Source organism: Ostrinia nubilalis, chromosome 1 (assembly GCF_963855985.1).
Source record: "Ostrinia nubilalis chromosome 1, ilOstNubi1.1, whole genome shotgun sequence".
Taxonomy (NCBI): Eukaryota; Metazoa; Arthropoda; class Insecta; order Lepidoptera; family Crambidae; genus Ostrinia; species Ostrinia nubilalis.
In genome coordinates, this window is record NC_087088.1 from 2,167,380 (window position 1) to 2,191,545 (window position 24,166).

Genomic DNA, 24,166 nt, shown 5'->3' on the forward strand with positions numbered 1-24,166 from the left:
ACGGTAAAATAAAAAATGCCTTCTACTCAGTGACAGACGGCTAAATAATATTTTTGACAACTTTGTAAACACGGAAGACGAGAAGACGTGCTTTCTGAAACTCTACTGTTTGTAATTATTTTTATGTGAATTTACTATAGATTTTCCCGCAACTAAAACATGGCAAATTTTGCGACAGATGGAAAAGTTTGCATTGAACGTGAAATTGAAGTTTTACCTTTAGAAGTGGATGATTTACTCACTCGTTTCGATGTCGAACAAACAAGCAAATGGATATCTGAAAACAACTTTTTGAAGGTTAATCAAATTTCCAAATCTTCATAATGCTAATATCCTTAATTTGCAAGTCTTAAAATTTCCTTTTTTATCAGGTTTGTCTGCAATTTTCTGATGAACTGCTATCAGTTAGTGCTAGAGTATATGAAGAGATTAAAAAGCGAGTTGATGTTGATCTGTACATCCTTGGAGATACTTCATATGCCAGGTATAATACATTCATGCTGTTCATAAAGTTGTTATCACATAAGTATACCCAGATACTTAATTATAAGTGTACAACCCTACTTGTATATTTTTCAGCTGCTGTGTAGACACTGTAGCAGCAATGCACGTGCAGGCAGATGCAGTGGTTCACTACGGCCACACCTGTCTATCCAAATGCAATAAACCTGTATTCTATGTGCTGCCGCAGAAAGAAATTGAGGTTCCTTCAACCATGAACATTCTGAGAGATAACTTTCAATCAGGAGTTCAATTGTGCTTATTTTATGGTGAAGAATATGAACATTGTAAAGGTAAGTCCATTGGAATTACAAATATGACTTGTTTTATATGTGTAACATAAATTAAGACTACAGTGTCCAACATTATTGTTTCAGATGAAATAAAAAATCACTGGTTTAAATACTACCCAAATAGCTACATAGCTTGTGTTGAAAAAGAAGAAAAAGAAATCAGATTCCTCGGAAGAGTTATTCAAGATTCAAATGGCAAATGCCATCCTGTACAAGAATTGGAACATTGTATTTGTCTGTTCTTGGGATCCAGGGGACAAACTTTGTTCAATTACACTATTTCTGTTGCAGGTAATATTTACATAAAAAAAAACAGTTTATTGTTCTTCAATAATTAAAAATTACTATATCGATAATTGATTTATTTATAGCTAAGGAGTGGTATGTCCTGGACCCTGACACAAAGAACATTGAACACTTGGAAGAAACAACCTGGTTTAAACGCAGACGATTCCTGGTGGAGAAGTGCAAGGACGCCAACACCGTGGGCATCCTGGTGTGCAAGCTGGCTGGAGAACAAACCAAGGACATCATCAGCAGAATGAAAGACTTGTGTCGTATCAATGGCAAGAAAAGCTATATTGTGTCTGTTGGGAAGCCAAATGTAGCTAAATTAGCCAATTTTCCTGAGGTCAGTTACTTAGACATAGTAACAGTATTTATGAATTATTCTTATCAGTTTTATCAAGAAATTAATTATATTTTCTCATTTTAGATTGACATCTATGTAATGATTGCATGCCCAGAGAATGACTTGTACAGCAACAGAGATTTCTACAAGCCAATAGTGTACCCATATGAACTAGAAGTTGCCCTGAACTCAAAAAGAGACCCATACTTCACAACACATGTGACCGACTATGATGACTTGCTGCCTGGTAAAAGACATTTTAGTGAAATAGATCATGTGAAGGAAACCACAGATGTGAGTCTCATCACAGGCAAGATAAGAGAAACTAAAGTTGGGTCCACCATAGGCAGCAGTATGGCTCTAGAAGAAAAACAGAATTGGGCTTTGGAAAATATTGGACAGAACCTCCAGGATAGATCATGGAAGGGTTTAGAGCAGAAACTTGGCGAAACTGAAGTGAAAGAAGTAGAGAAGGGTCGAAGTGGGATTCCATTACAGTATGAAAATGAACCAGAGAAATAAAAAACGATTTAAAACCAACATTAATTTTATTTGACTTTTTTTTGTTGATAACATTTATGTCCTACTGGGTAAGACTGCATATTTACAAGTAAAATAAAAATTTAGAAAAAAAAAGAAGAGCTATTTTATTATAATTTAAAAAAAAACATCATAAATAATAAGAAGTGACCAATATAGTAACTGCTAAAATCTTCAATCTAATAAGAGTGAATTGATTCTTTAACATCACTACTTGAAATAATTTTATTGCATTACATACTTTTAATTCTGACTGTGATTATTTACATACCTGCTACATAATGTGTTAAACCATAAATTTTCTGTAGGTAGTACTAGAAAAATTGTGTATAAAAACCAGAAATTAAACCTTCTGATTGAGTGGATTCTGTGGCGACTTCAACCATTCTTTCCTGAGCATCTGCTTCAGCTGGGACAGACGAAGAGTAGGGTTTTCTTGCTTTAGTCTAGGCAAGTTGGAAGTTTCAAATGCTGTGTATGCTGCCTTCAGTCGTTTTTCAGGATGCTTGTCAATGTCAGCTTGATCACTGTAAAAAAAATAAGATGTAGGTATGGCAAGTTTTAAGACACTAAATTATAAAATAATCACGACTACAATAGTTCTTCTATAATTTACCCGAGTATTGATATAGCTTCCTCAACCGATTGAGCAACTTCTCCCTCAATCTGCAGCCTATTGAGATTCTCTTCCAGCGGTGGCTCCTCGACCACTACCCTTGATGGCTGTAAAACAATAGTTTATTGCAACATGAACATTCAAGGTCACTACAGGTCCTGTCCATCATACATTCAGTTAATGCATTATATTTTGACCTTAGTAACATTGTGATTTCCTGTAAAATAGTACAAGTTTTACAAAACAATAAAACTTGTATTATTGAGCAGAGACGATGCACAGCATCTGGTGAGAGATGCGTCTACTTCCGGTGTAGTTTTTTACCATTTTATACCTTAAATGACGTCATTTCCGCAATTATTTAATAGGAATTGATTTGACTTACTTCCGTTTGCCGCCATTTTAGTCACCTGGGGGCGAGCTTGCTCGGAGTTCTTCATAGAGAGCTCACCAGGAGGCCTTCTTGGGATGCTGTGCATCGTCTCTGCTCAATAATACAAGTTTTATTGTTTTGTAAAACTTGTACTATTATTCGGCATGTGACGATGCACAGCATCTGGTGAGAGACTTGTTTATTAGCTCCTGGTGACTACTTACCAATGGCGCTATGTGATGAAAGTTTTCGAGTTTCTGTAACAGAACTAGATTAGAACATGATTAATTTCAGGGTATTAACATGTTTTGTTCTAAATGCACAGTGAGAGCAGCACTAATATCACAAAGTAGGAGGGTTTGTACTTTTGTATGTTTGAAATGAATAAACTGGAAAGCTACTGAACTGAATTCAGAAATTCTTTCCTCATTAAAATGCAGATTGAGTGTGTATTGATATAATTTGCCCGTATGGCAGTAAGATTCATGCGAGTCATCAACATAAGTTTATAATACAGGCGTACGATGTGATTGAAGAGTATCCAACATGCATGCTTTAGATCTGTTGATTGAAAGTTATTAATTAAATAATATGTTATTTGGTATATCGGTCGTAGATCAGTTAATAAAAGTGTCTGCCTTATAATATTGCTATTATTGTTCTGCCTACACCAATATCTCATCAAATAATTTAATCTATGGCTAAATATCAACCCAAATTAAAGATGCCACAACGAAGTCAACAATGCCAGGAGAGGTTTTAAATCCAACAACCTTTATACTGTTTTTATCCATGTAGATTCCTAGTATTACTTGGTGTTGAAAAATAGATAAATAATGTGTTAATATATTCCGCTGTTCGCCTCTGCTCGCCTGATTCCAGTAACTTACGCAACCGTAGCTAGGGCATACCTATGTTGTTTTTTGAGATTTGCTGTCATTTTTCCCAGTTGTTTGTATGATGCCGTAACGGTGCCGAACTTACTCGTAGGTCAAGGTTTATTAACTTAATCTTGAAATTATTCAGGTGAGACTATGTTTTGTCATGTCAGCAGCTGATGTAGATGGTAGGAGAAAAATATACATAAGCTAGTCTACGAGAAGCCTCGTAAAGGTCACATTTTAGATACCTACTGTTGGGTTTAAGGCCTTTATCGGGAAGTGAAATTGGTTAAGCTTTTATGCTTAGTAAGAAAATTAAAGTTATCTTTAATATAGTTTTAGATTAGTAATACCAGCCCCCCTAGACAAGTAGCACTTTTTGATTGAATCGAAAATTGGATACGTTATAACTTCATATAGAAAAAAGAAGGCTAATCGACCATCCTTCGACTGGTTTGCGATTTTAAAGTGAATTTTGTCTAGACCCACAGGGCATAAAGGTAGTAGAAGAGTAGATAAACGATTTAGTCTAGCAAATAAATCTTGCTGTCGAGCTTCAAGAGGTAAGTATATAGCTACGACTGTTTTCCTTAGGCCATTAGTTTAACCACCAAGGCCAGGTTATTTTATAAGTTTTTAAAGTGGGTTTTTGCCAGGTATGTTTTAGGAACGATACCTTATTACCCCCAACTCAACATACTAAAAAATTACATGTTACCTGATCCTGACGTGGAGGTCACCATGTGGTAAGAACATGGTGGAGATTCTGTATTTTGAGGGTCGGCCTCGAGCCCTGCTAAGAAAAGCCAGAAAGGTCACTTCGAGGTGCTAAGCAGGTACCTTTTGCTGTGGTGAGAAACGGGACAGCAAAGATTTAGCCTAGTTTACCACCATAGCCACCCTGGTTGAAGTCTTTGCAAAGGCTGCTGGTGAATCTCTGTGGGGTCTCTGGATATCCAGTTTCCCGAACTTTTGGAATATTTACCTTTAGATTTGAACCCAGGAGATGCCACTAAGTAGGTTGTTTTCCCCGTAAATCGACCTAGATCGTCAGATAAATTTGATTGAATCGACCTGGGAGATAATATTTTGCGCTGTCAGAGCTATTTTTACCCGACTGAACCGAAAGGAGGTGATGTTTTTCAAGTTGAAAAGTTAGAGAGACAGTTCCAATAGAGGCTCTGAATGTGCCCCTTCCTCCCTTAGTTTCGAGTATAGGCTATGCTTTGATTGTCCGATAGCAAAATTAGTGAACGCACATGAAATGAATGAAAGAATGAGAAATCCCCCATCGCTGATTATGATTTCTGATATTTTGTAGACATCCAGATGGTTGTTAAGAGATGCTGAGCTGGAGTCTTGTGTATTGGATCGGTTGTGTGGGGTCGAGTTGTGATGAGCCCTCACTGGAGATCAAGCTTACCATTATAGGCACTTGTTGAGTCGTATAGATTTCGTATTTACCGACAAAATCCTTAGAGATGACGACTTGTTGAACCTGAGTTCACGTAATTGACAAGGTTTAAAGTGTTCCAGAAGATAAAATGTTACACACTAACCTTCCGTTCCAGTAGTTGCTGTCTCGCCTAGTTTGTCAAAGGTGACGAGGTTTAGTAAGTAGTTTGTGATTGTATTAATGTTTTTCGGTATGCAGTAGAGAACGAGAGATTGATAATTTTAGGGTACCTTGACAAGACATGCGGAGAGGCCGGCGGTGTCTCTGTGATCGGTATCTGCATCCAGATTTAGAATTTAGCATTCAACTACTTCAGATCGGATCAATACTTACATAATTGTATCTAATGATTAAATGATTAGGACGTTTAATAGAATAGGTTGTTTGGTCTGTCCTTCTTGCGAAGGAATATTGTGAGGAGCAGGCTCATGCTGAGCGGTGCCTTATCTGGTAATTTCAGCACCTGTTTTAACAGGATTTCGGTTTATTTGGTCAGCGTTAGACAGTCAAGAGTGTTAAAACGCTGAATAAAGCACGGCGTTGAAGGGACAAGCACCGGCTTGGAGGTGAATGGCAGACGCATCCCTGGAACCATTGTCAGGTAACAGGTTGACCTCCGCAGTCTGATGACGCCTGCCACTGCCTAAGATACGCTCAAAGGCAGCCTCCGTAGAATTTGCTGAGTGGAAAGTCACTTGACTTTGCTATTCTTATTTGGTCAGCGCTAGACAGTCAAGAGTGTTGAGACGCTGAATAAAGCACGGCGTTGCAGGTGCAGGGGCAAGCACCGGCTTGGAGGTGAATAGCAGACGCATCCCTGGAACCATTGTCAGGTAACAGGTTGACCTCCGCAGTCTGATGACGCCTACCACTGCCTAAGATACGCTCAAAGGCAGCCTCCGTAGAATTTGCTGAGTGGAAAGTCACTTGACTTTGCTATTCTTATTTGGTCAGCGCTAGACAGTCAAGAGTGTTAAGACGCTGAATAAAGCACGGCGTTGCAGGGGCAAGCATCGGCTTGGAGGGACTGATTTGGAATCCTTGGCTTTTTGTTCTAAATCAAAGGGAGTTATTTTGAGGCTTATGTATTTGCTTTAAAGATAATAAGATGTGTAGGTAAAGGTTACTTATTAGTATTTGACGATTTGTAAGAACTAATTTAATCAGTCTAAGCAAATAAAGATATTATTATGTTTTGATTTTGCTTGAAGTGACCGGCTAGAGAACCAAGGTCGGATTATTTTTTAGATATCACCAGTACGAGCACAGGGTGATTTTGCCGAACAAAAATCCAGCACTGGGAGGGTGCTCCTCGCACAATGCTTATTAGGAATTTTAGCCAGGATACGCTCGTGACATGTTCAAATTCAAATTCAAAAACGTTTATTGCATGTCACATTACAATTTATATGTTGTTGCAAAATAGAAGTATACATGTTCGATGTACTTAGCACATTTTGTCATACTTATTAAGCTTCTTGATTTGCAAAAAACATTTGAATTTAATAATTCAAGCTGTAAGCTGGCTCAGTGTTGGGGGTGGCCACCCAGTCTACTAATAGTTGTAGTTTAAAGTGCTTTGTTGATGTGGTAAAGCATTTGTAGGTGCTTTATTTTATGAGCACAATGAGCCTTTTTAAATGGGTATTTATTAAGAAACTCGTACCAGAAAGAGTTATCGTTCGATTGTGGTGATGCTAACAACGTATTTTGATTGGTAATGTTTGCGATTGGGGCTGACGGGGCCGCCGTTAAAATTGTATAAGATGGTTGTGGGTACGTTATTCAATCTATTTATACAATATAGAGATTCGCGAGAATGCTCATTTGATCGAAAAGAGTGTTAAAGCTATCAGAATCCCACGTACCTCGTTTCATCGGTTTTGAATCTCGCCGGGGTCCGAGTTTCTCCGGTATCCGACGCTCTGGGTCCACCTGCTCGTCGTCCGGAAGACACTCGTCCCCTTTGGCGCCAACCACCATCACGTACATGTCGTTCGCGGTCACACACGCGCGGTCAATTGCACTTTTTAATTTTAAACTTAGTATAAGAACGTTGAGAAATAAATTATTTCAGTAAAAATCTGAGCAGAGTTTCTGCTTACGATGTTGCTAGTTTGGAAGTTAAAGACGCTATGAAGAACTCCGAGCAAGCTCGCCCCCAGGTGACTAAAATGGCGGCAAACGGAAGTAAGTCAAATCAATTCCTATTAAATAATTGCGGAAATGACGTCATTTAAGGTATAAAATGGTAAAAAACTACACCGGAAGTAGACGCATCTCTCACCAGATGCTGTGCATCGTCACATGCCGAATAATAGGTCTTTTTGTTGAGAAGACTGCAAACTAAATCAATCTTACATTGAATATCTAGATTGAGAATGGAAAGAAAACTCCTTACCACAGGTTTTACAGGCTCTGGCCTCACAACTTTCTCTTTGGCGAAAGATATCTGTGCTCGTGTGATCTTTGGCGGTGGTGGTGCGGCTTTCACACTTTTGATTGATTCCATCTCCTTTTCCAGCAAAGCTTTTGCCTCTGCCTTTTTTTGTAGTTGTTCAAGGCGTTTCTTTTCCTGATCTTCCTGATAATTAAAATTACACCATAAAGTAAAAGTACCCACATCAAAATAAACTGCTGGAAAACCAAATATTACAAACCTTTTTTTGTTGCTTTTTCTTGAGTTTATCATCATTATCTTCCCACTGAGCGTCCTCTATAACCTTTTTAATTTTTTGTTCTTTCTCCTGCTTAGCATCTTCTTTACGTTGCCGGGCAGCAACAGCTTTACTATTTTCGCCAGTAAATTTCTTCGGCATTTTGATGACTGCACTGCCTACCTACAAACAAAAAACGCTATAAATTTCATTTTCGTGGCTAAATAAGTCAGGCGTATAATAAATATCTTACCTCAAATCAGTAGTTACAATAAAATATATTTTCGACTTTTCGCTACTTTTCAGTGACACTCTGACACTGACAAGTGACACTACTGTCAGACAGATGACAGAACAGCTGGATTTCGTTCAGAAATAGCCCTCGCTCTCCACACAATCGTGTACTATCAATCAAACAGCACAGCAAAGGCACAGTGCCCAACACAATTGTCCATAGCCATTATAAAAAAAAACTATTGTCAAAAATAGCAACTCACTCATTCATTCTCACAGATGAGACAGGGTTCATTCTGTTCAAAAATGACCGATTGCCTGGCAAGGCAAGCAAACACAACAATTTTTTCTATAAAAATCTTTAAACTACAATTTAAATAATGGCTTTGGTTGCGTACGATTACAGTGACTCTAGTGATGCTGAAAATGAAGATGAAAATCCAACAACTGTCGCTGTATTGCCTACCAAGATAGAAGAAGGTAAGCACTTGCACATATTTGATTTTAACATTATATTTTGTTTTCTTTCCATAAATGTATTTGAATTTACATTCCAGCACAAACAATACACAAACCAGATTTACAAAGTACTAAACCTGAAGCAGAGAACGTCAAATCAGAAACACCAAGTAATTTAGCAAGTGCAGAATCCAACAACAGTTACAGTCAAAGTCTGTTCAATCTTCTGCCACAACCATCAACGAAGAAACCATCAGTTGAAGAGGATGACGATGAGTTTCTGCACAAGAAAGAAAGTTCCAGCAGTATGGTTAAACCCAAGGCCAAGATTACAGTCCCTTCTCTAAGTGATGTAAGTAAAAAATAATTTAATTTATAAATGATTTAATGAAAGTAAAGTTTAAATACTTATTGATAACTTTCTAATTTCAGTTCAAAGATGTGGAACCTAGTATACCAAGTAACAAACCGAAAATCTCAAATGGGGTAAGTCATCAGTGTGTTTGTAAGAAAAATATTAAATACAAAATTCTTGACGGTCCCTTATATTTTAATTTTTCATTGTGTTTACAGAAAAAATCAGGATTGTTAAGTATATTGCCTCAACCCAGAAATGCTGTTTCAAGTTCAACTACAAAATCTTTTGTACCTCATGTACTCACTCAGAAGCCAACTGCCACAGCTAAGAAAAAGCCATTACCATCGCCCATGAAAAAGGCAAAAAGTCAAGTTAATACTTTGGCTCAAGACTATTCTGATGATAGTGATGATGAAGAGATGCAGAATGACTTCTTTTCTATCAACAGAGTTGATGATACACCCATTGAGGACATACCACTGGACATAGATACTAAAGCAACAGAAGTTATTGTGAAAAATACAAAAACTGAAAAAGAACCTCGAGGTTTACAATCATATTTCAAACAGGATATTCCTGAAAATCCTGCTGAATCATTGCATGAGCAAGAAGGTAGTGATGCTCAATATGACTACCCTAACAGTTCTACATCAGGGTATGAAAATGAGTATGTAAATGGAGCTAGTACCAGTAATGAAGCAGTACTTGATGATGAAGCTGTAAGTATAGTAATTTATTGAAAAAATAAAATAAAAAAATTGTAACAAAACTTTATAATAAAGAAACCTCTTCTATTTACAGATACTGAAACTATGTGGAACTCGGGGTAAGAGAAAGAGAGAAGAAATCCAAATTGTGGATGTGAATCAGAAAGAGGTGCTGGCAGACGCCCGGGAGTGGCTCCTCAAGGGGCTCATGGATGACACCACCAAGAGAGTCTCGGCCAGCAAGAGAAGGGGAGACGAACCCACCAGTCAGCAGAGGAGGAAGCATCAAATCACATACTTAGCCCACCAGGTAATTAATAATAATAATAGCATCAACACCAAAGAAATTATCTTCGAGATTTAATTAAACTTGTAAAAACTTTTTTGATTCCACAACTTACTTAGAGACATATTTTGTGTTTTTCTCAGAAAAGTATTTTTACCTACCTAAAGAGGATTCTAATGAGGAATACAAGGTTCTAATTCAATTATTATTTTCAGGCAAAGGCAAATGAAGCTGAACTACAGAATCAATGGGCTAATAACAGAATGACCAAGAGACAAACTCAGTCAAAGTATGGTTTCTAGTTGTTAAGATTAATTACTTGTAAATAGTCTAAAAATAAAACAAAATTGTTATTTAAAAGTTATTTTATTTTTAATTTAACTGAACTAAAATGTACATGGTGTAAATGAATTAAAGATAAATGATTAAAGTCTCCTGGCCTTCCTAGGTCTTGGGGGGTTCCATGAGACTGGAGTACTGTCAGTCACTGACACTATGTCTAAACCACCCATTTGCAATCCTTTTACAGCAGCCTGTAAAGAACAAACAGTTTAAAAACAACTAAAATAGGCACAAAAAATTAGCTTTACTTAGCACAAAGTTCTTGAATTATGTTGATAGCTAAATTGTATCTGTTTATCTGAATCTAAATTGATATTTATTTAACATTGGACAATACAAGATTAGAACATTATAATTATGGAATTATAAAGCTTACCAATCTCCCAGGTCCCAATCCTCTCACTTTGACCCTTACTGTTTTGATACCTCTACTTATAGCTTTCTGAAAACATTGAAAAAAGGATGATTATCTAAAATTTTGAGTTGTAAAGGAAACTAATCCACCATAAAACATGTCTGAAATATTGTAGAAACAATAGGCACTAATAAAACGTAAGAATAACTCACCGTAGCTATACTGATAGCAGTGGTCTGTGCTGCAATATTGGTACCCTTTTTAGTGTTCTTAAAACCTTCCATACCACAAGACTTGAGGACCTTTACAGCTCCATTTGAGTCAGTCAGAGTGAATATTGTGTTGTTGTGGCTCACTCGAATGTTGCAGATCGGGAGCTGCTTGTACGGTGTACCGTCAAATAACAAATCGTCGGACTCTGCTGTTGGGAATAAGCTTTGTTTCCTGAAAGAAGTCGATTGATAAGCTTCGTAAAGTGTTAGCAAAATAGACTTAAAGATTATTGCAAACATACGCTTTGAGCACAGAATCGAGGTCAATGAGTTTCTCCCCCTGAACTCCTTCATCGTCCTGAGGAATTCGCTTGTGATCAAACTTCTCCTTCGACTGTACTGGTGTTGTGTGAAACAGCCGTCCCACACTTACGAATGGAGCTCGTATGCTACTTCTGATAGCGCTGAGCATTTTAAAAGCTTTATGTATTGAAAATAACTTTTTATTTCGTTTTATTCAGACGATTACTCAAGTTCCTGTAAATATAACCTAAAAATGTCACTGACAGCGAGACTGTCAGTTTGACGTTGACGTTTTATTAAAGCGCGTTTTGTTCAATGTTGGTAATCGGAAATAAAATTTTGTGCTATGCGTTTCGTTGCTTTCAGTTGTTCCTTTCTACACCTGAGAAGTACTGAGAACCTTCTAGTGCTCATAGCATAGCTAAGCTACACCAATCTAAGGTATCTTCCCTGGTAGTAAGTTAATTTATAGCGAGGAGGAGGAATGAATGGCAGCGATTGATTTGTTTGAGTTAGGGATTTATTGATGTTAGATGGCGTTTTGGCCTAATTTAACATGGTTTAAATAAGTATGGGTAGTGGTGCTGCTAACTTTATCTACCAGATAACATTGCACAATATTGTCTTTTACCTAATGCTCTTTAAAGCATCTTTTTTTATAGGTCCATGCTTTAAAGCATTTTATTCGACTAAACTGTACTGTTTGTTGTTGAATTATGCAATGTGCACCTATGCTATTCAGTTTAATTAGGCCCACAACCCATTGAATAAAAAGAAACAACAAAACCCAGTGAATCTCCATTTATTAAATAATTCAATAACTTATAGACATTGATTTATAGTTTCAATATATTTCATTATAATTTGAATCTTAGAACTATAGAATAGAATGATTATATTTTTTTGCTAAACATTTTTTTGCAATATTGTATAGATTGTGAGAATCCCCTGAGTGGCGAAGGGACCCCGATGGCCAGGAATTGCAGGTGCCCAGCTTCTGCTAAGTAGTTGGCTTTGCGGAGCTCCTCCACCGCCCACGACACAGAGTAGGCGTTCGAGGCTTCGTCGCTAGAAGATTCTCTGCTAATAATGTAGTTTATAACTGACGAGTATATGGGGGTAGAAACTAATTTTATAAATATTCCACTGTCCAGTAACTCCTTGATGAGTTCGTCGTCGATTTCTTGCTTGCGGAATGATTCCTGTAAAAAAAATATCGTTTTAGTCATTTAGTCCAGTTTCATTGAGACAGTTTCTGATCACATTTAGACTTATATTTTTTGTTGCTAAACCGCCCTGATTACACAACTACATAAGATGCAGCAGTGTGGTGTACCTTGTGCGCGCGCAGTAACCTTAGCACGACAGCGGATGGCGCGCTCACATACTGAGAGAACATCAGACTACTCATTTTTGTTGCAAAATCGCGCTTATTACAATTACACAAGATGCCTCAGCGTTTAGCTTGTCATATGGTCCAACAGCGCGCTCACCTAGTGAGAGAACATCAGCCTATACATGTTTATTGTAAAACCGCCCTAATGAGGGCTATCGTTTTTATACTTAACAGTTGGCACCCCTGGCGATTGACAGGACCTTACTCTACAGTGTCGCCATCTTGATGAGTGCAAATGCGATAGTCCTCCTACCACTTTAGCGCTCACCAGTTGGTGCCACTGTCTTCGCTACTAGCAAGTGACAGGACCTTACTCTACAGTGGCGCTAACTGGTGAGCGCTAAAACGATAGCCCTCATTACAACTACATAAGATGCACAATGTACCTTGTGCGCACGCAGTAACGCTAGCACGGCAGCGGCGCGCTCACATACTGAGATCATCAGACTTTACATTTTTAAAATTATCACTTCACGGGATTTATTGCAACAATATCTATTTTAACGGTAAATAATATTTACCCTCCCGACGTTTCGGCTCGGTTGCACGAGTCATGGTCGCGGGCAGACTGAAGAGATGCGGCGTCGTCTGCTACTTTACATTTTTGTTGCAAAATCGCGCTTATTACACCTACATAAGATTCCTCAGCGATGACAGAACTTAAAATTCGTTTTGGTTGCAAAGTCACCCTAATTACAACTACATAAGCACCAATTTACCTTGTGCGCGCGCAGTAACGCCAGCACGGCGGCGGGCGGCGCGCGAGCGAGCGCGGCGCTCCAAAGTGCGTTGACGCAGACCGCCGGGTGCACGGACTCCAACACCAATTTTATTTCCTGCAAATGTAATAATGGTTACACGAACTCTAGGCTCAGGATTTCTGTTTCTCTAATGTCCCGATAGATACAACCAGATACCAGAACCGATAGATTCATAGGTGCGTTTCTATGAAGATGACCTACTTATTTGTATTTACTCTGATACAACTGTCTATTTACTGTAACTATTGACATAAATAGGGTTCACAGTTGATTGACCAGCCCCCCTAGACAAGTCGCAAAACGCGACAGTTTTAATGCCGAAAGATGATCGAAAGGCCTTTTTTGTATGGAGCTACAACGGATTCGATTTTCGATTCGATCAAAAAGTGGCACTTGTCTAGACCTACAGCTCTTTAACTCTTTGCAAATAGCATACCTCCAGTAATAACGCGAAATATGAACTTTTAGTCTCACCTCTTCATTTAACACCGGTCGCCTGAGCAGCAGCTTGATCAAGACCAGGCTTTCCTTCAGCTCACTGGTGTAAGACAGCAACGATGCTAAGTACACGCAGTGGAGGCTTCGCGAGTCGCTGCAACATAAAGTTTTAGAAATAAATCATTTTAATTTTGTTTCTAACTTATACTTGTTTTTTGTTATCTGATTCTGTGTGTTATATTTTTTAAGTTGGAACCAAATAAATGTTTTTCTTTCTTTCTTTCTTTCTTTTAAAGAGCTAGTAAAGTCCGATCGCCGAGCTCATAGATTTTCGTTCAATGACCCGAAGCTACCCATCCTTATCGCTCGCGCGTAATTATATTGCTGTTGCGACTGTGCGACTGGCCGCAGTGAGTGTGCGAGCGCGCACTTTGGACTTTAGAAATTACCAAGACAAAAATTTCGTTCCGCCTTGATACGTGAAGCAACGTGAACATTGTCAAACCTTCAGAATATTGGTAGCTGAATGAATGAATGAATATTAACCTGTTAAGTGTATGCGGCCAGCAGTTAAGCGCGTCGACAAGCGCTTTGCGTCGCTGCCACGTGTCGGCCGCACATATTAGCGTCGAGAACGCCTCGCACCGGCCTTCAGGGGTTAACAGCTTCTCTTCTGCAAAAATACACTTGTTTATTGCGACAATACCAAAGTCATCATCAAGTCTTCCTTTGCCTACTAGATAGGTACCATCGGCAACAGTGTTAACTATCCATTGCCTGTCATGTCGTCTCGTTCTATAGCAAAGAATCACCATTTAATGAGAGCGAGAGCAAAAACGGAAATGGATAGTTAACAATGTGACTGTGTGTACATACAATATCTTATACACTAGTCATAAAATTGTACCAAGCATCGTCAGACTTCATAATTTTCTGTACCTATCCCTGTAATAATACCCTGTGTTTTGAGCACCCTGTAGAACAGAACAGCTGCTTGCTGCGTGATATACGACGGGGCAGTATCAGTAAACAGCTAGGGGTTATCCCCATTGACTCGCCCCACCAATAGCCCTTACCTGTAAGTTCCCGCACGTAAGCCAGGCCAGCCAGGTTAGGCCAGCGCAGCAGGTCGGCGGTATAACGCGCCACTCGCGTCAGGTCGTCTCCAGACAACTCACGTTCGCCCCAGCGACAGTAGCGCGATCTGCTTGTGCTAATGACGAAGCAGGTCCTATGCTTACTCGTCAGTTCCCGCACATAATCCAGATCAGGCCACTCTCCGCGCAGCAGGTCGGCGGTATAACGCGCCACTCGCGTCAGGTCGTCTCCAGACAACTCACGTTCGCCCCAGCGACAGTAGCGCGATCTGCTTGTGCTAATGACGAAGCAGGTCCTATGCTTACTCGTCAGTTCCCGCACATAATCCAGATCAGGCCACTCTCCGCGCAGCAGGTCGGCGGTATAACGCGCCACTCGCGTCAGGTCGTCTCCAGACAACTCACGTTCGCCCCAGCGACAGTAGCGCGATCTGCTTGTGCTAATGACGAAGCAGGTCCTATGCTTACTCGTCAGTTCCCGCACATAATCCAGATCAGGCCACTCTCCGCGCAGCAGGTCGGCGGTATAACGCGCCACCCGCGGCAGGTCGTCGCCAGACAACTCACGTTCGCCCCAGCGACAGTAGCGCGATCTGCTTGTGCTAATGACGAAGCAGGTCCTATGCTTACCCGTCAGCTCCCGCACATAATCCATAGGCCTATGTTCAGCAGTGGACGTCCTGTGGCTGAAATGATGATGGCGATGATGATCAATAGCCCTTACCTGTGAGTTCCCGCACGTAATCCAGGTCAGGCCACTCTCCGCGCAGCAGGTCGGCGGTATAACCACAGAATAATAATAAGTACTACGTACAGAAGTTTTACTTCACGAAGGTATTTAAAAATTGTATGCTCAATGTCATTGACAATATGGTGTAATTTAGCCTGTCTCAAGAGTCAAGCACCATTTTGTTGACAAACGTCAGTGATCGGCACTGCGCCGAAGCTATAGGGCTGACTTCGGTAAAATGATGTGACGTGAGGTGCCAAACTGCGGAAAATGGCGGAGGAAATACATGATTTAGCATGAATTATCATGAATAATATTAACTACTTATTTACCTCTCAGTGTCTTGAGGCAACTTAAAAAAGTACATTCTGTGTTTTTATTATTATTTAGGCAGTTAAATACTGCACAGTATTTAGTAGGTACACCATTTTCTTTATTTTCTTCCATCATACACAAGAATACTTGTGCGTGAGTCAATGTTCGCTCATATGTGAGGCCTTGTCGAATAGTATCCTGTAGGTGGGCCATCGTGCGTGTTTTGTTTTCGATGTAAACTCGCGGAGATGAACAGGCCTGGTATAACGCGCCACCCGCGGCAGGTCGTCACCAGACAGCACGCGGCGGCTCACACTTCGCTCACCCGCGTGTTATTCCACTTTTTCCTAAAGTCTCGCCCCATCAATAAGTACAATAACCCTCACCCGTTAGCTCCTGTACATAATCCAGATCAGGCCACTCTCCGCGTAGTAGGTCGGCGGTATAACGCGCCACCCGCGGCAGGTCGTCTCCAGACAAAACGCGCGCTCGCCCTAGCGACAGCAACGCGATCTGCTTGTGTGGTGGCAACCCTAGGGAAGAGCCCGCGTGCATCACGCTCTCGAGGAGTTCTTCGGGGAACTTCACGCCTTCCTTGTGGTACTGCATTATCCTGTCCACTAGGGTTTCCACGTCCCTGTGGGTGAGATGTTTTTGATTTTTAAGAAAATTCGAAAACATAAGTTTCGATTTAAAACAGCGCCTGCGCAGTGTCGACAAAACTGGCTCAGCGTAACCAAGATGCCATTGCTGAACACCGGACCTACGCAGCGCTGTCGTCCGTTATTAAGTTTAATAAAAGAGTTGGTGCGCCGCATTATCGCTGCGCAAGCGCTGGCAAGCCAACGTTTGAGGCCCTAATCACTAGGCTGTTTGTTCAACGCCTTTGACACCTCCAGAAAGCTGTTTGCTAAATGCCTTTGCCCCTTACAGAAAAAAAACACTAATCTCACTGCAGAGAATACGCGCATCGCGCCAGCTGTGGTTGCAGCCCTGGTTATTAGGCTGCTTGCTCAACGCCTTTGCTCCTTACAGAAAAAAAAACAATAATACTCACTGCAGAGAATACGCGCATCACCCCAGCTGTGCTTGCAGCCCTGGTTACTAGCAGAGTAAATACAAATGAGTAGGTTATCTTCATAGAAACGCACCGGGCGCGGTTTGTATGTGAGCGCGCCAATACGTATCCGGCGCGCACGCACACACTGACAGAATGACCTACTCATTTGTATTTACTCTGTTACTAGGCTGTTTGCTCAACGCCTTTGCTTCCAGAAAAAAAAACCATACTCACTGCAAAGTATTCGCGTGCCGCGCCAGGTGTTCAAAGGCGCGGTGGCTGTCTTCGCCCACGAGGCACTGCAGTAGCGAGCTGAGCGGTCCCGCTCGCATTCCGCGGGACACTAGCGCCGCCGCTTGTTCTATCACCTTGTCCGGGTCACCGTGACTCATTTCTATCTCTCTGCACAGAATACAATATCATCGTCAGACTCTAGAATCAGTAAATAGCATTAAAAACGCGGCAGAGCGGAAATGTGTCTCGCCGCGCCTCGCACTACTAAAATCGTCATTTCAAATTCTGACATCTCACATCTCCGCTAAGCACAGCTCACATCTCCTCTCTGCTATACATCTCCTCATTCATCATCATCATCATTTCAGCCTTAGGACGTCCACTGCTGAAAGGCCTCCCCCAATTATTTCCATAATGACCGGTTGGTAGCTACCTGCATCCAGCGCCTTCCTGGTACCTTTATGAGGTAATCGGTTCACCTTGTGAGTGGATGTCCTACATTGCGCTTTCCGGTACAATATGTGTGGGAGCAGTTAGCTAGAGACCTTTGGCTTAATTTATTTTGTTGTGTTTAATACTGTATCTCATGTTGATAGCCCAATAAAGTAAATAAATAAATAAGACCCAGTATACTCACGGCCATATCTCTGTGCGCGGCACGCCGGAGCCGTCAACTAGCGCTTGTATGGTGCTGGAATGGAAGTTGTCTAGGAAGCGCGCCCAGCGGGACAACTCCTGCCCCACGCCCGCCCACGTTTGCTCGCTACGGGACAATAATGTAGTTTATTAAGCTTGTAGTATCTAATGTCATCTGGTCTCTTTAAGATGAATGATTTAGGCCTCAGCCTCGAACTTAGCGGGCAGCGGGGCGGGAGCGGCGGCGGCGCTGGAGCGGGGCGGGCAACGCAGACCCGTTCTCGAAACAAGCGGGCAGCTCGCGCGGCGCTCTAGCGGCGAAGTGTTGTGTTCGGGGTTGTGTTGTCGAGATATTTGTTTTTATTCGCAAACGAAATGTCTGAACAACGGCGACAATTTTATTTCGATTCAAATTTATTCCTAACGCTCGATTTATTGTGGGCAAAAGAAGGAGTGCGCTGCCCGCTCGTTGCCCGCTGCCGCGCCGCTGTTTTCGAGAACCGGTCTATTTGATTTTACGCATAAGATCCTGCCGCTCCCGCGCCGCCGCCGCCGCCGCCCCGCTGCCCGCTAAGTTCGAGGCTGAGGCCTAAGGGAAGATCACAGCTCCCAAACTCGTTGCGCTTGTGTTTAAGGGATACTAAGGGAAAAATGTGCAAACATCAGGGCTCCCCAACCCGTTTATTGTGCTTGTTCTAAATCATTTGTTCCAGCGAAGAATAGAATCACTCCCGCTCTTCCCTCAGTTGTCATAAAAGGCAACTAAGGGACAAAATATGCGCACATCACTCACTCTCACTCACACATCATCACTTCCCCGACTCGTCTGACCTATGTAGTAGTATATTACAGGCCTAATCTTTCTGGTGAATTAGAGAAGGTCGTGCTTTTGAAATGTTGACTATATGCACTTATGATGATAATGTATACGTTCAGGAATAATTGTATTAATACGTACTTCTTATTGAACTTGAAGTCGTTTTCCTGCTCCTGCTGGCAGTAGTCCACTGCTTGCATTATCATGAGACTGCGAGTGCCGGCCGGTACGCTGAAAAATAAATTTATGTATTTTAATCAATAGTCAACAAAATGAACAAAAAAAATTGCTAAATCACTCTTGGCAGGCAACAAAATAACGTGAAGTATTATTTTATGAACAAAAGAAAAACAATTGAGAACTGTTCCTATTTTGAAATCGTTTAAAAAGAAGCATAATTATGGAATAGCTGTTAATACCGCGAGTAGATCAAGAATAGCAGGGCTACTACGAAACGCTGTTAACATAGTTTCGGGTTTATTTGTCACCGTCTCTCATGCTGGCATCTCGCTTTGCGTGAGAGGGATGGCAACATTCGAAACTTCGGATAACGTTTTTCGGAGTAGCCCCGCTGGAGTGGAAGGTATGTACCGTTCGATAGCTTCCCTGGTGAAGCAGGTGTTGGCCACGAATTCCTGCAGGTCGTCCTTGGCCAGCTTGTTGAAGTAGCTCGCGCACTGCCGGTACTGCTGCATCCATTTCTTATTACTAGCAGCGCTCGGCGGCACCTGGACATAAAAAACTTTTTGCTTACTATCTTTACTAAGTTTCGTCGAAATTCGTTTAGTTAGGTACTTTATGTTGACGTTAATTCTATCATTTGTTTAACATTTGAAAGTTGAAATTTTACAGTTTCTAGTTAGAAAAATTATTCAACTACATATATTCTTATTAAAATTTCTTAGCGAATAGAGTCGCTTCTTTACTTTTCCAACATTTGCTGGACGGAGTAGTGACCCGTTGTCGTCTTTATTCTAGAAGCATCTAGGTCTGAACAAAAAATGCTTACGCTCAGAACCTTCATATTGAACTATACTGTTGTGGATCAACCTTTTTATTTTTCACTTTTATCGTTGTTTACGGCTTCATTTCCACTATGTCTTTTTTCTCTTCCCCGTATTCGTTTTCTTTTGTAATTATTGTATCCCTGAAATCACTTACGCTAAAGAAGAGCCTGGTGAGCCACATGGTGTAGAGCGCGTTGACGGACAGCGGCGGCTTGAAGGCAGGCGGCAGGGTCCTGATGAGTTTCACCACCATGCCCACGTTTTCAGGTTTCAGGACCCGCAGCAGGTGCGCCGAGTACTGACCTGCTTTGGGCTGCTCTAGAGTGTCTTTTAAACAACACTAGACTTACGCTAAAGAAGAGCCTGGTGAGCCACATGGTGTAGAGAGTGTTGACGGACAGCGGCGGCTTGAAGGCAGGAGGCAGGGTCCTGATGAGTTTCACTACCATGCCCACGTTTTCAGGCTTCAGGACCCACAGCAGGTGCGCCGAGTACTGATCCGCTGTGGGCTGCTCTAGACTTGTAGTCCAGACAACACTAAACTTACACTAAAGAAGAGCCTGGTGAGCCACATGGTGTACAGCGCGTTGACGGACAGCGGCGGCTTGAAGGCAGGCGGCAGGGTCCTGATGAGTTTCACCACCATGCCCACGTTTTCAGGCTTGAGGACACGCAGTAGGTGCGCCGAGTACTGATCTGCTGTGGGCTGCTCCAGAAGCATCTTGTAATCCAGCTCTGGGAAAAGACATTGTCATAAGGAGAGTTATTTGGTCGACGTCGAGACGTCGTTTGGTTGTGGACACCGTAACATATTTTTTATGAGCTGTCAAAATCCCATAGATTTTGTATGGCAGTGGTGATAATGTCGCGAACTCCATTGATATATATTTTTTTAAATCCAATAAAAATCAATTTGTACAGTCGACAGCACATCAACCTATACATTTTTGTTGCAAAATAGCCTGTATTGCAACTAGATAAGACGCCACTGTGTTTAGGTTGATGTGCTGTCGTCCGTACAACCCGTAGAAGAGTAACTCGGTTTTCAGAGCTGGAATGAAGTGTTTCTTGATAGGTTGTTGGTGTCAACTGATCAATTGCAAAAAAACGATACCAATATTCCTGCTATTTTCATTGTACTAAAACGAAATGATGACTATTTTGTTTACCTGAAGAAGCAGCCTTGACTTTCTTCAACAGCTTGATGTGCTCGGCGGCGGTGAGGCCGAACAGTGGCGGCTTGTCGTCGATGCCCTTGAGGATCGTGAATAGGTTGATGAGCGCGCTGTGGTCGTCGCCACGGATCAGGGGCCATAGGGTCTCCTTGATTCTGGAGTGGTAAAATTAAATGTAATTTTGAAATTATTTAAGCCTACGTTAATAGTAATTGGGAAAATAGGTTGACTTAGATTACGACTATTTGAGAAGAATATGAAAATTTTTACTTCTCTCCAATATAAAAATGTCGTTTCAGAATTCTTGAGAAAAAGTGGCGGAACAAAGGCAGTCATATCATCATCTATCTAATAATAGTTTAAATTAAAACTCTAGTGTAGCGATATTCATAGCATAAATCACAAAACACATTCTTGTTGCAATATCACACTGTACTACTATAAAGAACGCTACAGTACACTGCATTGTGATGTGCCGTCGTTAGCTAGCACTAACCTATCGTGCGCGCCGGGCTGCCGCGTGGCGGCGGCGGGCGGCGGCAGCGGCGCGTGCGCGTGCGCGGCGGCGTGCTGCAGCCACACGTCGAGCGCGCTCAGCCCGTACTTGGCTCCCAGCGAGCACGCCGCCTCCACGTGCTCCGGCTCCTTGGACCTGGGATAATAAGAAACGTTTATTTTCTGCAAATAGGTCAAAGTTTTTTATTCAGTACTTGGACCCTTTCCAGGGCGCTTCTACACGTCCCAAATGGCTTGCCTTACCACCACTTCTGAGGGCTGAGTGTGAGTTAAAAATTGTATGAAAATTTTAGTTTTTGATAGTTTCCCACTAGGGGCGCTGTACAATCCGTCATACATTAAATGTCATATTTTGAAAAAAACTCACACTCAGCCCTCTGGACAACATATCACTTCTGGATAATAAATAGGGTTTTAAAAATGCTTTTAGATTTTCTTTTACGAACGTTGCGAACTCTTCACTTTTTTCTTGGCTTCTGTGGTTTGCTAAAATGATAAAAATATTACGTTAACCAAGCTGTGACGTCACTGTCTTATAAAAGGCATATTTTATCATTAAATAATCTTTTTGACTAAATATTTTGGCGAGGCAATAAGGAACCGTGCGGTAACGGCTTGATGCAAATGTACGAGAACTGCCCAGCAACTGTGTCTGAACCAGGCATTATATGTAAAAAAGTGTTTTAAGATATTGCAAATACCTATACAATTTATCTTTATTTATTTTTATATAAAAAAAAACAGCAACAAAAAAATAGAGATACTCATTGCTAATTTCGTCACAACTAATATCGCCGAAATAGCTCAGTTGGGAGAGCGTTAGACTGAAGATCTAAAGGTCCCCGGTTCAATCCCGGGTTTCGGCAGAAAGTCTTTTTGTATTTTTTTTACTTATTCAATAATTTTTTTTAATGTTTTTCTTATAAATTTTTTTTATTACTTTTTTATTTTACTAAAATATTTTTAGTAATTTTGTTTATGAAAAGTGAAGAAGTAGTTCAAGAAGATTAAACAAAACCATAGTCAACAGGCTTCAGCCGACTTGGCGCAATAGTGACGTCATGAGCTTGTATTGCTGTAGTAAACGCATTGCTACCTGGTGACCAGGTAAATGGTCTCTGGCCTCTGCCCGGTTTTTTACTTTGACTGTGACTTGACGAAATAAAAATGTCATGCATCACCTTGAAATGATCGCTTGTTGCAACTTGCCAAATAGGCCATTTGAGTTGGCGCAACAGTGACGTCATGAGCTAGTTGTTTGTAGGTGTGAGGAGGCGTATTCGCACCTGGTACACGGTCTCTATCCTTGAAACTTGAAAGTGACAAAATAATAGTCAATGAGGGCTATCGTTTTTATACTTAACAGTTGGCACCCCTGGCGATTGACAGGACCTTACTCTACAGTGGCGCCATCTTGATGAGTGCAAATGGGATAGTCCTCCTACCACTTTAGCGCTCACAAGTTGGTGCCACTGTCTTCGCTACTAGCAAGTGACAGGACCTTACTCTACAGTGGCGCTAACTGGTGAGCGCTAAAACGATAGCCCTCATTGATTTAGCGCAATAGTGATGTCATGCGTTGATTGCTGTGTCGACTGGGTACCCTATTGTTCGACGCGCTCCCGGACTATGACCCACCAGGCGACCCGGTACACGGTCTCGGCGCGGTAGTCGTCGTCGGCGTTGAACAGCAGCCCGTTGACGCCGTAGCCCAGGCGCCGCAGCCGCTCCACCTCGCCCATGCCGGTCAGCCGGTCGATGCTCCCGGACTATGACCTACCTGGCGACCCGGTACACGGTCTCGGCGCGGTAGTCGTCGTCGGCGTTGAACAGCAGCCCGTTGACGCCGTAGCCCAGGCGCCGCAGCCGCTCCACCTCGCCCATGCCGGTCAGCCGGTCGATGCACTCCCGGATTATTTCGAGTTGCTCTTGCGACGCGTTCTTTTGTTTTAGAGTTGTTTGGGCCATCTGGAAAGAACAAAAAAATCATCTTCATAAAAATATTTTGCACTTCATGAGAGTTTTTTTTTATCCCCAACGAGGAAGCTCTTGACCTGTATCTCACCTGATGGTAAGTGATGATCAGGCCGAAGATGGAAGCGAGCTTCACCCGGAATCCTCAACCATGGAGGAACTGGCTATCTTACCTCTAACTGACGGAACACAACAATTCTGTTAACATTGTTGTTATGGCGACAGATTTAGGTAAGATGGTGGTAGCTAACCAGGCGGACTTAGAACAAGCCCTACCACCAACCAAACCGAACAGAAAAATCTGCCCCCACTGGGAATCGAAGCCGGGACCTCTGCGTCTAAAGCAGGTGGTCTTACCACTAGACCACAGAGGCGGTTAAAAGTGGCGCTGACGGTCGTATCGATGTTATGAGCATTCTGCGCGCGCGCAAATCTGCGTAGAACGCAGCATGGACAGCATGCTCAGAGGTGTGTCCTTGTACAGGATCTCTTTGGCGCATATATTTTGGGAGAGGCGTAACTATATTCAACAATAGATAGATGAAGGTATACCCACCACAGAGGGCGGCGTCAGATAAACATTATCCCTCAACTCCGGCATGCTCGGAGTTTCCCTGCGTGATCGAATCAGAAATGAGGAGATCCGCAGAAGAACCAAAGTAACCGACATAGCTCGCAGAATTGCTAAAATCAAGTGGCAGTGGGCGGGGCACATAGCTCGTAGAGACGATGGCCGTTGGGGCAGGAAAGTTCTCGAGTGGCGACCACTGGCTGGAAGACGTAGCGTGGGCAGGCCTCCTACTAGG

The 24,166-nt window shown here is 41.8% G+C and overlaps 6 protein-coding genes and 1 non-coding gene across 7 annotated transcripts in view; 4 read left to right on the top strand and 3 right to left on the bottom strand.

Annotated features, from left to right (window-relative positions):
* Positions 1-24,166, top strand: part of LOC135077259 (unconventional prefoldin RPB5 interactor-like protein) — a 250,827-nt gene that overhangs the window by 192,304 nt on the left and 34,357 nt on the right. The window lies entirely within an intron of this gene.
* On the top strand, positions 40-1,965 carry LOC135077153 (2-(3-amino-3-carboxypropyl)histidine synthase subunit 2). Its single transcript, XM_063971737.1, has 6 exons — positions 40-297; positions 372-484; positions 580-794; positions 879-1,085; positions 1,166-1,425; positions 1,510-1,965. The coding sequence occupies exons 1-6, from the start codon at positions 160-162 to the stop codon at positions 1,945-1,947; spliced, it is 1,371 nt and encodes a 456-aa protein (XP_063827807.1). The 5' UTR covers positions 40-159; the 3' UTR covers positions 1,948-1,965.
* LOC135077805 (coiled-coil domain-containing protein 124) lies at positions 1,955-8,297 on the bottom strand. Its single transcript, XM_063972375.1, has 5 exons — positions 8,202-8,297; positions 7,952-8,131; positions 7,693-7,875; positions 2,582-2,688; positions 1,955-2,492 (listed from the first exon to the last, which is right to left on the bottom strand). Exons 2-5 carry the CDS (start codon positions 8,108-8,110, stop codon positions 2,309-2,311), a joined length of 633 nt encoding a protein of 210 aa, XP_063828445.1. The 5' UTR covers positions 8,111-8,131; positions 8,202-8,297; the 3' UTR covers positions 1,955-2,308.
* LOC135076846 (proline-rich protein PRCC) lies at positions 8,489-10,352 on the top strand. The gene is made up of 6 exons (XM_063971351.1): positions 8,489-8,662; positions 8,740-8,993; positions 9,074-9,127; positions 9,215-9,718; positions 9,801-10,016; positions 10,208-10,352. Exons 1-6 carry the CDS (start codon positions 8,563-8,565, stop codon positions 10,292-10,294), a joined length of 1,215 nt encoding a protein of 404 aa, XP_063827421.1. The 5' UTR covers positions 8,489-8,562; the 3' UTR covers positions 10,295-10,352.
* Positions 10,340-11,475, bottom strand: LOC135076918 (small ribosomal subunit protein uS11). The gene is made up of 4 exons (XM_063971471.1): positions 11,204-11,475; positions 10,902-11,133; positions 10,711-10,776; positions 10,340-10,525 (listed from the first exon to the last, which is right to left on the bottom strand). Exons 1-4 carry the CDS (start codon positions 11,371-11,373, stop codon positions 10,418-10,420), a joined length of 576 nt encoding a protein of 191 aa, XP_063827541.1. The 5' UTR covers positions 11,374-11,475; the 3' UTR covers positions 10,340-10,417.
* Positions 11,991-24,166, bottom strand: part of LOC135076985 (NBAS subunit of NRZ tethering complex-like) — a 43,954-nt gene continuing 31,778 nt past the window's right edge. Inside the window, exons 32-44 of the mRNA XM_063971548.1 lie at positions 23,167-23,354; positions 21,367-21,522; positions 20,865-21,025; positions 20,243-20,430; positions 19,280-19,416; positions 18,830-18,919; positions 17,873-17,998; positions 17,236-17,403; positions 16,328-16,578; positions 14,346-14,472; positions 13,836-13,953; positions 13,320-13,436; positions 11,991-12,406 (exon numbers count right to left, since the gene is read on the bottom strand). Coding sequence (XP_063827618.1) covers positions 12,098-12,406; positions 13,320-13,436; positions 13,836-13,953; positions 14,346-14,472; positions 16,328-16,578; positions 17,236-17,403; positions 17,873-17,998; positions 18,830-18,919; positions 19,280-19,416; positions 20,243-20,430; positions 20,865-21,025; positions 21,367-21,522; positions 23,167-23,354 — 2,136 coding nt within the window. The 3' untranslated portion in view covers positions 11,991-12,097. The remainder of the gene's footprint in view (positions 12,407-13,319; positions 13,437-13,835; positions 13,954-14,345; positions 14,473-16,327; positions 16,579-17,235; positions 17,404-17,872; positions 17,999-18,829; positions 18,920-19,279; positions 19,417-20,242; positions 20,431-20,864; positions 21,026-21,366; positions 21,523-23,166; positions 23,355-24,166) is intronic.
* Positions 22,180-22,252, top strand: Trnaf-gaa (transfer RNA phenylalanine (anticodon GAA)). Its single transcript has one exon. It is a non-coding gene; the product is annotated as a tRNA-Phe (tRNA).

Coding starts and splice junctions, on each gene's coding strand:
- LOC135077153 (XM_063971737.1), top strand. CDS start 160: ATGGCAAATTTTGCGACAGATGGAAAAGTTTGCATTGAACGTGAAATT. Junction 485..579: donor GGAGATACTTCATATGCCAG/GTATAATACATT, acceptor TATATTTTTCAG/CTGCTGTGTAGACACTGTAG. Junction 1,086..1,165: donor TTACACTATTTCTGTTGCAG/GTAATATTTACA, acceptor ATTTATTTATAG/CTAAGGAGTGGTATGTCCTG.
- LOC135077805 (XM_063972375.1), bottom strand. CDS start 8,110: ATGCCGAAGAAATTTACTGGCGAAAATAGTAAAGCTGTTGCTGCCCGG. Junction 2,689..7,692: donor CAGAGCCTGTAAAACCTGTG/GTAAGGAGTTTT, acceptor ATTGTTTTACAG/CCATCAAGGGTAGTGGTCGA. Junction 2,493..2,581: donor GAAGCTATATCAATACTCGG/GTAAATTATAGA, acceptor TTTTTTTTACAG/TGATCAAGCTGACATTGACA.
- LOC135076846 (XM_063971351.1), top strand. CDS start 8,563: ATGGCTTTGGTTGCGTACGATTACAGTGACTCTAGTGATGCTGAAAAT. Junction 8,994..9,073: donor CAGTCCCTTCTCTAAGTGAT/GTAAGTAAAAAA, acceptor TTCTAATTTCAG/TTCAAAGATGTGGAACCTAG. Junction 10,017..10,207: donor TCACATACTTAGCCCACCAG/GTAATTAATAAT, acceptor TATTATTTTCAG/GCAAAGGCAAATGAAGCTGA.
- LOC135076918 (XM_063971471.1), bottom strand. CDS start 11,373: ATGCTCAGCGCTATCAGAAGTAGCATACGAGCTCCATTCGTAAGTGTG. Junction 10,777..10,901: donor CTGCTATCAGTATAGCTACG/GTGAGTTATTCT, acceptor CAATGTTTTCAG/AAAGCTATAAGTAGAGGTAT. Junction 10,526..10,710: donor GATTGGGACCTGGGAGATTG/GTAAGCTTTATA, acceptor TGTTCTTTACAG/GCTGCTGTAAAAGGATTGCA.